At 42.4% G+C, this 12,335-nt stretch overlaps 1 protein-coding gene across 5 annotated transcripts in view; it reads right to left on the minus strand.

Moving 5' to 3' along the window:
• Positions 1-12,335, minus strand: part of TTYH3 (tweety family member 3) — a 204,577-nt gene that overhangs the window by 17,642 nt on the left and 174,600 nt on the right. For 3 of the 5 annotated variants that reach the window (XM_089682543.1, XM_089682523.1, XM_089682534.1), the window contains exons 13-14: positions 11,082-11,157; positions 2,254-2,355 (exon numbers count right to left, since the gene is read on the minus strand). In XM_089682543.1, the coding sequence (XP_089538669.1) occupies positions 2,275-2,355; positions 11,082-11,157 (157 nt within the window). In that variant the 3' untranslated portion in view covers positions 2,254-2,274. The remainder of the gene's footprint in view (positions 1-2,253; positions 2,356-11,081; positions 11,158-12,335) is intronic. The other 2 variants (XM_089682565.1, XM_089682554.1) reach the window with 2 other exon arrangements.

The raw sequence follows: 12,335 nt of genomic DNA on the forward strand, positions 1-12,335 counted from the left end.
GATCCACTGTTAAGTTACTCACTACCTCGGCTGGAAGTCTATTCCAAGCATCAACGATCCTTTCTGTAAAATAATATTTTCTAAGATCAGTTTTGAACCTTCTTCCTAGTTGGAAGTCATGTCTCCATGTTCTTGATCTTGGCTTCATATTGAAAATACTGCCCTCCTGAACTCTCAAGTACAACAAGACTAAAGTGAACCTGTCAAAAGAAAACGCAACAAAAACTAATGTGGCTAAGTAACAAAAGGCACTACAAAGAGGCTCTATATCCCTTGTTTTTTTAATTGGCTGTCTGAGATTTCTTGGGAGCCTTTCAACCCAGGCCATATGCAAAATACTAATATGGATTTGTAAGGTGTCTCTATGATATGAGTAATTGGGGGCAACTTGGACATGCTGCCTATCCCCCTCCCTGCCAGGGTTCTCAGAACAGACAGCCAACACCTAAGGTGGACCTAAACCGGACAACACTGATCAGCTATCTACATTACCCAGCTTCTTTCTATCTTAACCACTTCCCGTCCGGCCCATATACATAAACGGCTGGAGGGGAGCATTGCAGGAGCAGGTGGCCATTTATAAATGTCCTCCCACTTCCCTGCCTGTGCATGCTTCCCGGGAGACCGCGGAACCGCAATCCGGTGCCCGCTGTGTCAAGTTAAGGTCCACTTTAAGGCAGTCATACCTCAGAATTCATACATTGAGGACCAACTGTGTTCCAGATTCAGTGGCTGTGCTGGGCTTTGGGAGAGCTTTAAGGGTCCTAAGGTACACGGCAAATCTTTTAGGAGTAGATAAAAGTATGCACAAGTCCCTTCCGTTAAATCATATACAAGTATAGGTAAGGGTAGACGGTGGGAATAAGGAAAACCCCAAACAAGTGGCAGAGGGTGAAGTTGCCCTTTGGTTTTGATGCAAGTTACTTTTCCACCTTGAGCACTATTGTTCAGCAGTTTAAATATCACACATCCTTCAGATCTTGTGCAGACTGCTAACGGTGGTCTGGTCTGGTGGCAGCAAATGTCCAGTAGACGTCTAAGAGGAAATACTCTCACATAGGGTTCCATCTGAGAACATGGACAGGGAAGCACATGGCATGGGCAAATTAGACCCCCAGATCCTGAAATGGGAGCTATGAAGGTGACCCTAATTAACAACCCTAGCTGTTCATACACCTATCATGCCATATTACCTTTTGGTGCTCTGCATCAACTTTCAGCACATTGCTGGAAAGCCATAAACATGTCATAAGTAGGGATTAGTCATGCATGTATAGACCATACAAGAATCTACTGCACCCAATGGAAAAAAAAAAGTTTTTCTGGTGATTAAGTTGTTCATTTAAAATTTACAACCAAATGTTTCCATGGACATTCCATTTCGTCCAATAGAATTGTTCCAGTGCTAGACAGATAACATAGCCAGTGGCAAAATTTAAACATTCCCCATAAGGCCCCTTTCACACAGCAGGTCTGATCAGGTCAGCCCGTCCGTTTTTAAGGCAGACCCGATCAGAGGGTCCATTCACCCCTATGGAATACCGGGTGTAAACGGGCTTGTATCCGTTTACACCCGCCTACATCCAGGTCCAGTCCACTCAAACAGAATGGGAGTTGTCCTGTTCCATTTAGGTGGATCAGATCAGAAAGTAGCTGGGTGTAAATGGAGAGTGGAATCCATTTACACCTATACACCACAGCAGGCTATGTCCAAGTCCACTCTGCATAAAGTGAGTGGACACAGATGTGTTACCTTCCCGTTCTGCTCCAATCAGCAGGAATTCTGTGAGCGGAGTTTGATCGGGACGGAATCCGCCCCATCTGAAAGGGGCCTTAGACATGAAGGATGCTGCAGCAGCCTGTTTGGTCCTAAAGACAATGGAAAACATATGCCATTTGCACTATTTACAAAGTTTAGTTTCTCTGTGCCTACAAAAATCAGACGTGTCTTCCTCTTAGATTTTTAAATTAGAACAAAGTAATCAAAAACAGTAAATATAAAGTTTGAACAAGAACTGAAATTCCAATTTCAGGAAAAATTCCAAATGTCTGACGGCGAGTTACCCAAAAGTTTCTCTATCTGGTTGGTGACTAACTCTTGTTCAGACCTTTGTGAAGTGTTGTGGGAGTTGGTGGAAAGATGTGTATAACTGAGGGGCGCTGGCTGGGCATGAGGAGGAGGGACACAGTGCAGGGATAGCGGGCAGGAGAAGAGGGATCAGTAAGGGTAAGGAGGACCTTTTGTTTCAGTACCTGTTCCAATAGCGGGCGCTGTTACCAGTACGTCCTTGCACTGTCCGAGGGTTTAAGCTGCCAGCTCATATGGCTGCTATTGTCCAAGGCAGCCAAATACAACTGTGTTGTTGCAGGAAAGAAAGAGAAAAAGAGAGTGGAGCCTCAACGTGCATGAAACATGATACATTGCAGCCGACACGGCATGGTGGAGTTTCCAGCCATGTGTGTTCAGGAGGGAGGGCTCTATCACTCTACAGGAACAGCCCTGGATCAACATGGGAGCACAAAGGGGAAGGGAAGACTGGGAAAGAGATACCAACAAACAGTTGAGCATGTTTGGACTCTCTAGGTCATGATCATAATTCTGTAGTGCTGAGAGTTTGAGCAGCTCAGCCCTTACCTGAGGAGCCAGCTGGAGGCACCTGAGAGGCCAACCGGAAACCCCTAAGTAGTCAGCTGTGTCAAACACTACAGTTAACCTGTTTGCACCTTCTTGCCTGGACAGTGTGCCCTGGGATATTACTTAAAGCACAGCTTCTAATCGCAAAACACACAATCAATCCCAGCACTCAAGAGATCCACCACAATTGAATAGGACCCTAGGTGGCAACAGATGAACATATGCCAGGAATGCTTAGCCGATGCAGCCCTCCACAGATAGGGGAATCCAGTATAAAACTATAAAAAGAACAGACAAGTGAGCGCAAGCAGCTAATGCATTACCAGAGATTAATTAGATAAAAGCATAAATCGTAACATATAGTACGCACAGGAGCAGGGGCGGACTGACAACTCATGGGGCCCCCGGGCAATAGGGGATCATGGGGCCCCTGTGTCCTTGCCCAAACTCAAAAAAAGCCTATGAAAGGTACCAGGGGCATCTCATGGGGCCCCCTACTGACCCCCGGCCCTCGGGCAGTGCCCGGGTTTCCAAATGATCAGTCCGCCCCTGCACAGGAGTGAAAGGTACAAAAGTGTTTAAAACCACAAGATACCATTTGATGTAGGAGTCACGTATCCAAACAACTAATCCTACTATACTGGTAAGCTGACATGTTTCACTGGGTGCACCCTCTTCTTCAGAGCTAAGCTGGCCGGCACATCCAAGACCAAGTATATATACAGTGAAGGAAATAAGTATTTGATCACCTGCTGATTTTGAATGTTTGCCCACTCAAAGAAATGATCAGTCTAAAAATCGAATGCCAGGTGTATTGTAACACAGAGACAGAATAGCAACAAAAAAAATCAAAAGAAATGCATGTCTAACAAATTATACACTGATTTGCATGTTCATGAGGGAAATAAGTATTTGATCCCCTTCACAAAACATGACTTAGTACTTGGTGGCAAATCCCTTGTTGGCAATCACAGAGGTCAGACGTTTCCTGTAGTTGGCCGGTAGGTTTGCACACATCTCAGGAGGGATTTTGGCCCACTCCTCTTGGCAGATCCTCTCCAAGTCATTAAGGTTTGGTGGCTGACGTTTGGCAACTTGAACTTTCAGCTCCCGCCACAGATTTTCAGTCAGATAAAGGTCTGGAGACTGGCTAGGCCACTCCAAGACCTTAATGTGCTTCTTCTTGAGCCACTCCTTTGTTGCCTTGGCCGTGTGTTTTTGGTCATTGTCATGCTGGAAAACCCATCCACGACCCATTTTCAATGCCTTGGATGGGAAGAAGGTTCCCACCCAAGATTTGATGGTACATTGCCCCGTCCATAGTCCCTTTGATGCAGTGCAGTTGTCCTGTCCCATTAGCAGAAAAACACCCCCAAAGCAGAATGTTTCCACCACCATGTTTGACAGTTGGGATGGTGTTCTTGGGGTCATAGGCAGCATTACTCCTCCTCATCCAAACACGGCGAGTTGAGTTGATGCCAAAGAGCTCGATTTTGGTCTCATCTGACCACAGCACTTTCAATCAGTCCTCCTCTGTATCATTCAGATGTTCAGTAGCAAACATCACACTGGCCTGGACATGTGCTTTATGAGCAGATGGACCTTGCGGCCACTGCAGGTTTTCAATCCTTGTCGGCATAATGTGTTACCAATTGTTTTCTTGGTGAATGTGGTCCCAGCTGCCTGGAGATCATTGACAAGATCCTCACATGTAGTTCTGGGATGATTCCTCACTGTTCTCAAGATCATTGACACTCCACGATGTGAGATCTTGCATGGTGCACCAGACCTAGGGAGACTGACAGTTGTTTGGTTTTTTTTCCATTTGAGAATGATTGCACAAACTGTTGTCACCTTCTCACCAAGCTGCTTGGCGATAGTTTTGTAGCCCAGTCCAGAATTGTATAGGACTACAATCTTGTCCCTGACATCCTTGGACCGCTCTTTGCCATGGTGGAGAGTTTGGAATCTGATTGTTTGATTGCTCCTGTGGATAGGTGTCTTTTATACAGGTAACCAAATGAGATTAGCAGCACTCCCTTTAGGAGACTTCATACCGGTAACAAGCTGAGATTAGAAGCAAAAAAACCTGGAAGCCAGAAATCCTACTGAGTGATAAGGGATCAAATAATTATTTCCCTCATGAACATGCAAATCAGTGTATAATTTGTTAGACATGCAATTCTTTTGAATTTTTTTGTTACTATTCTGTCTCTCTGTGTTACAATACACCTACCATTCAATTTGTAGACTGATCATTTCTTTGTGAGTGGGCAAACATTCAAATTTAGCAGGGGATCAAATACTTACTTCTTTCACTGTACACACACTAAACTGGCCTCAAAATTGCTCCACAGGAAGGGCAAAGTGCAAGACCTTTGACCCGGTCTGCGTCTCAGACTTTGCACTTCCTATGGGGCAATTTTGAGGTCAGTTTACACACACGAAAAAAAAATAAATAAAAAATAAAAATTATATAATATAAAATATATATATATATATATATATATATATATATATATATATATATATATATATATATATACACACACACACTTGCTGAGTATGCCAGCTTAGCTCTGAAGAAGGGGATGTGCCCCTGAAGTGAGTCAGCTTGCTAGTATAGCAGGGTTAGCTGTTGAGATATGGGACTCCTAAACTATGTGGCATCTCGTGGTTTTAAATGCTTTTGTACCTTCCACTTTTGCAAGTACCCATTTGTTACAATTTATACATTTTAAATTTAATACAACTCTGGTAATGCACTAGGTGCTTGCGCCGCCCTGTATGTTCTTTTTCTTCGTGGACAGCTTCTGTAAAACATCATGGAAGGAGACTATCCAAAGAGAAGCACAACTACAGAAGCATAGAAGTATACACCAAAGTATATGGCAGGTGTCTAGGTACCAGCCAAGTAAAACAAAACAAAAAATTCTTCACCCAAACATTTTCATTTTGAGTGGAGCCTTGAAAAGTTGTATTTAGCTGTATTTCCTCCTGGTCTTTATACTGTCATAACAGACTTAACTCTGCCTTTAAGCCAAGCTACTGCTGTCACTGGCCTAAGTAAGATCTCTATATACTCCTACAGTGGAGTCAGTCAATCGTGAGTACTGAAATGCTTCATAACTTGGCCTTCAGCAGAATCTCGAAAGGAATATATATAAATTTATGTTCGTAGGAAAAGCATTAAATGCTAACCTTCCCATACTTCGTTAGTTCTCAGAACTAACAGGGTCCTGTGGTCACAGTAAATTCGTTATAATCAATTGCTTAGGCCCAGTTCACACTTGTCTGTTTTCCTTGCAGTAAAACCTATAGAATGTATTTATAGTAGAAATGTCATTCATTACAATGCATATACTATATATCTATGAGCTTTAAGTAACCATGTTTGAATAAGCCCATTCAAATAATTCATAAAAATGCATACATCATGCACGTTTGTGCATATTAACACAGCTGCATCATGGAAAATTATTATATTGTACCTTTCTCAGCAAAAACGTATGTTACCGCATTCACAGAGGTGTGAAAGGGGCCATGCAAAATGCAAGTGAATCAAATCAGATATATGTCTGAAGGTTCGATTTCATCCAGGTGGTGGTACAGCTAGCAGTAGCTGGTCAGATTCAAATGGACTTGTTCTGTTATGTCCAAGACATTTAGCAGCTTACATAAGCCAATTCTTCAGCTCTAATGAGGGTCAGAAAAATACCCCAGGAATCTTAGTCACCTTAATCCAATAACCATGGAATGTGTCAAAGCAAATGTTGATTGACCAAGAACAGGATGGGAGGTGTGAAAGTTTATGGAAAACACCCAATTCTTATTACATAATTCTATCCCATGGTGCCATAAAGTCTGCAAAAGGTCCCAGTTGTTTGGGGAAGACAAATCATTTGGATAGCCGAAAAAAAAAATTTAATTCTGTATTCCTTCTACATTGTAAGGAAAATGAACATTCTTTCGAGGACAGCGAGGTGCACATTTTGGAAAGAAAGGACAGCTGGCTCCCAAAAGGCATGAAAGAGGCCATCTACATCAAACCAGAACAACCCTAACAACAGTGGTGGGGGGCTTCAATACCATGGATCACCTACACATATTGCTATTTTAACATTTTTACCTCAATGTTTTGACAGCTATTCACATCTTCAAACTGGTAATGTGAAGGATATATACCTGTTCCACAATTCAAGGTACAATGGGATTGCAATTATGTAAATAGAACAGGGTGTTTCCAAAAACTTTCACACCTTCCATTATGTGCTTGGTCAATCCATTGTGTTTGGACTAAAGCCAGACATAGACTGTACAAATCTCGACTGCTTTAGCAGGGACAGGACGACAATTGAACCATTTATGGGCAGGCTGAATGTACCCAAGTTGATGGATTGATCGATCAACTTGGGTACAACCAGCCTGTCTGATTTTACATGCGATTACTAGAAGCCATTATAGCCACTAGCAGTAATCACTGTGTTCTCCCAGCAAGGGTGGCTCCCTCACAATGAGAACACAATAGTTCCATGAGAGGGATTCACCATAAACACTGACTGTTGATGGGGGAGTCAAGCTCCATCGCTCCATCTAAGATGACAGAGTAACCTGTGTGACTTTAAATGCTGGGGTATGTTCATGACATTCATTAGAACTGAAGAAGCTGCTTGGATTAGCTGGAAAATCTTTTCAACAATATAGATCAAGTCCAACTGAATGACTACCAATTCATAAGTCTGATCTAATAAAAAGGTAAACAATAGTCTGATATTAATAGGTACAGCTTCAGTATCCATCATTCTATCTCCTGTCATGCCTACTATTCAAAAGAAAACCAAGATTTGACACCAAATCTAAAGAATGTGGAAATGAATTATGTGAACTTTAGGCAGATAGCGAAGTGTAAATGCAGTAATCCACTTCTATCAATCAGAAATCACTGTTCATTTTTCTGACTGTTGTACATGGCGTAAAGATGAATTCTGATTGGTTTCTAAATTGGAAGCTTACTGCTCTGCTCTTTGCCTTGTTTCACAAGCCTGAATTGGTTAATACAACCTCCAGGATATATGGCTCCATTGCCAGTTACCCCTCTCCAAATAATGCATGCTGTAATGAACAGATGTAATGGCAAATGTCAATGTAATGAGTTTTAATTAGTCAAGTGTTGCATGACCATTCAATCTCCCTCTTAATTTTGTGTTTAATGAGCAGCCCCAGGGAGAAGGCAGACAGTGAGGTTTACAGAAGCTGATGAGAGGTCATTTGTCACTTCCAGAGACTGAAAACCCGAATTAAAGGATTTCTTCTTTTTTTTTTTCAAGATCATGGTAACAGTTCTAACATTTATATAATATGAACCGTCAGGAAGCTATTATGTCTGTCGCACATCATTAAGATGAAAGTGTATCAAAGGTCAAAGTGCAGGGGCCATCTGTAACTAATCAGGAGTCACTATTGTTTCAGAAACAATGATTAGTTGTCACCCCTGGTTCACATATCTGCGTTCCTGCGGTCTGCATTTTGCACGGGCACGAGAGCCCATTCATTTGAATGGACTCCCGTGCCCTGGGACACGCAGGGAAGAAGTCCCTGCACTTCTTCTGAAAACACAGCCCGCATGAGAACCTCGGTTCCCAGTACGGTTGCGATTTCCAGTGCAGACAGAGTGCCATTACAATTAATGGCACCCGCACGCGAGTCCGCATCCTTCTATGTGGGTGGTGCGGCTGCACGGATTTTTGTGCGGATCCACAGCGGCACCACCCGCACAGATGTGAACCTAGCCTCATGGATAACTTTTCACACTTTCCCTACAGACCAGGAGTGGAGATATTTTAGGAGATATAAGTGGCCCCTAGGCTAGCTGTCTGCAAGAACACTTGGAGGTTTTTGTCCTGATTGTGCCAACCATACAGAGTCCGTGTTCATTCAGAGCAAACTCCGTAAGATGTATCCCCAAGCACAATATTTATTCCATGTAAATTGGGCATTTTTCTTAGTGTACCCTTCTTACGCACATAGGTTTCCTCCTTCACCTTCTCCAGTTTTACCTGTTGATCCTACCAGCTCTTCTTTCCAAAACATCTCATTTCCTGTGAAGAACCAACAATGCTGCAAGGATGCTGCTGAAATTACAGCAGTGTAGCATTGTCACCCGTCCACTCTATGGAGTTGATTTACTAAAGACAAAAAGACTGTGCACTTTGCAAGTGCTGTTGCACTCATTTTCCCCAGAGCTTAGCCCTGGTTCACATATATGCCGCCGTGCGGGCCGTGTTTTGCGCGGGCACGAGAGCCCATTCCTTTGAATGGACTCCCGTGCTCCGTGACACGAAGGGAAGAGGTCTCTGCACTTCTTTGGAAAACACAGCCCACATGGGAACCTAGGTTCCCAGTACGGTTGCGTTTTCCAGTGCGGGCGGCATGCCATTAGAACGAATGGCACCCGCCCGCGGGTCCACATTCTTCTACACAGCTGCACGGATTTTCGTGCGGATCTGCAGCAGCACTACCCACACATATGTGAACCAAGCCTTAGGGATTTGTAGTGAAGCTATGCCGATTTCCATCATCCAATCATAAGCAAGCAATAATGCAGTTTTGTTTTTATTCCCATTCTCCTTGTATCTGATTGGGTATTCTTTACAAAGTGAAGCTTAACCACATTCACTAAGCTCTGGGGAAAAGAAGTGCAACTACACTTGCAAAGTGCACAGTCTATTTGCCTTTAGTAAATCAGCCCCAGTGTCCTATTCGTATTCTCATTTCCTCCCAGCCTGCCCTGCAAAGTGTTGCAAGGAAAGGTCCGACAAAGGAGCAGGGCACTCTCTCCTATGACATCTAGGTGCCACAAGCTACATAGGGAGGGGTAAGAATCCAAGATTTGGTAGACACAATCAATTTAGCTACAGCTTTTTTTTACCCTTTTGGAACACCATCCATGCAGCACTTTAATTGCAGGTGTTGGCAGCAGAATTAAGTCTCCGCAAAAAATAATTTTTAAATTTGGCCTCAGTAGTTTTTAGCCATAATGTGCTAGTATGCAAATCATATTAGCACATTATGGAAGACTTGCTTGGCTAATGGTCGCTTCCAGTGCTGTACTGTCAGCACTCCCATCAGTCACAGGCACCGCCACCTTTCCAGTCTTCCTTCCGGATTCAGATTCTGGTTGGCTGGGCTGTGATGATGTCACACATGCACACGGAGTCACATCATCATGGCACAGAGCTGTACCATAAATGTACGTGGAGCTGTTCATGCGCAGTTCAGAGTACACAAATGCTGACAGGCAGGGAGAAGGGTTTATGACAGAAAAGAGTCTCTTCTGTCATAAAAATCATACCAACCAGCATTTTTTTAGGTTTAAGTTCACATTTAGTATAGAGTTGGATTATTAACTTGACTTGCAAAAAAAAACAAAAAAAAAAAAAAACCTCCAAACTCCAGGAAAAGAGTTATTGTAAGGTTGTTTCAGATCAAAACAGGAAAGGAATATTAATATCCCCACTTATGCAAACACTTGTTTGTGTTGCCTCTGTATGATGTGCATACTTCCAAAAAGTCCTGATTTTTGATACCAGAAATAAGTAGGACTTTCAGAAACTGGCATACTTAAGCATAAGGGGAGTTTTGGCTGGTTCCATCTTTTGCCCTGCTGTGATCTCAGACTGAATCCAAGAACCTTGCGGAGTATGTTGACTCTAAGGAATGGAATACTTCTATATCTATGGCTAAGGTCGGTTCAGTAGCGTATCCTTTGGACTGCACTATTTATATGCGTCATTTCTTTTTATGTGTTCCTGTTCTTCATTTTTGTAATGACAGAACCTGGTCTGAGATCGCTATATTTTGTATTTTTTTTCATCACAAATTTTAGTTTTTCTCTGTATAAATGTATGAATGGTTCCTAACACGGCTCCCATTCTTAATTTTAAAATGCTGGAATGTATATTGGTTTGCCTTTATGTGGTTTTCCTACCTTCTGCCTTATTATCACAAAAATCAGCGGCATCAAATGAAAAAAATCAGCTTTGAACAGCTTACAATGAGTATCCAAAAGCAGGCGGATTTCTCATTGGCTGATCTGAACAGCTTACAATGAGTATCCAAAAGCAGGCGGATTTCTCATTGGCTGATCTGAACAGCTTACAATGAGTATCCAAAAGCAGGCGGATTTCTCATTGGCTGATCTGCTTCTACTGCTGTCTATAGAATGTCTTTATGCAAGTCCAGCAGCGTGTGACCAATCAACCGTTGTAAAAAGATGGCCATCTTTAAATACAGGAGCTATTCTCACTTGGCTCCTCATTTATCAAAGTCTATACGGTTTCTGTCCTCTGGCACCCAGGACAGGTAGGTTGAATGGTTTCCAGCCATTTTGTTCTAGTTAGTTCCACTATGGCTACTCTGTACAGGTTACCACAGTAATTAAACTTACTGAAGGAGGAGGTGACTCACGTCCAATGAGGGGGGTGTTCTCACATCGGGGATTCTGGAAGTTCGCATTCTGACTCCTGTGAAGAAAAAAAGTGCATCATTTGTTATGTGCCATAACCCATAGCAACACAATGACCGTTTACTGTAGTCAGATAAGTAAAAGATACAACTGATAAACTTATCAGAATGTATTCGAAAATATTTAAAAAGGCACATCATGATGATTAACCCCTTCATGCCTAAGGGTAAAATAAATCCTAATGCCCAAGTATAATTTTGCAACGTTGACATGTGTTAGTAAAACCGTACCTATCATCACAACTACTTTGTACATCCAGGTGAATTATACTGCGTTTTTTTAAGCACAAATTGGGCTTTCATTTGGTGGTAAAATGGTAATGGATATCTCCTAATTTTTTTTTTTTTTTATCAAAAGGAAAACTTGCCCAAAATAGTAAAAAAAAAAAACATTTTTTTTTTAAATTTAGCTGTGTGTTTCTTGTTACTACCATAACCTACCACAAAAGAACAACCCAAAATAGATTTTCCAGCTCTTGACAATCGCAGCAATACCATATACAGTCATGGCCGAAATTGTTGGCACCCTTGATATTCCTCCAGGAAATCATGTATTTCTCACGAAACGTATTGCATTAACACATGTTTTGCTATACACATGTTTATTCCCTTTGTGTGTATTGGGACAAAACAAAAAAAGGGAGGAAAGAAAGCAAATTCGACATAATGTCACACAAACCTCCAAAAATGGGCTGGACAAAAGTATTGGCACCCTTTCACAACTGCGGATAAATAAGAATGTTACAAGCATGTGATGCTCCTGTAAACTCACCTGGGGCAAGTAACAGGTGTGGGCAATATAGAAATCACACCTGAAAGCAGATAAAAAGGAGAGACGTTCACTTAACCTTTGCATTGTGTGTCTGTCTGTGCCACACTAAGCATGGACAACAGAAAGAGGAGACGAGAACTGTCTGAGGACCTGAGAACCAAAATTGTGGCAAAATATCAACAATCTCAAGGTTACAAGTCCATCTCCAGAGAACTAGATTTGCCTTTGTCCACAGTGCGCAACATTATCAAGAAGTTTGCAACCCATGGCACTGTAGCTAATCTCCCTGGTCGTGGACGGATGAGGAAAATTGATGAAAGATTGCAACGCAGAATAGTCCGGATGGTGGATAAGCAGCCCCAAACATGTTCCAAAGACATTCAAGCTGTCCTGCAGGCTCAGGGA

Source organism: Staurois parvus, unplaced genomic scaffold, assembly GCF_062004578.1.
Source record: "Staurois parvus isolate SC_StPar_1 unplaced genomic scaffold, SC_StPar_1.0 ptg000018l, whole genome shotgun sequence".
Classification (NCBI taxonomy): domain Eukaryota; kingdom Metazoa; phylum Chordata; class Amphibia; order Anura; family Ranidae; genus Staurois; species Staurois parvus.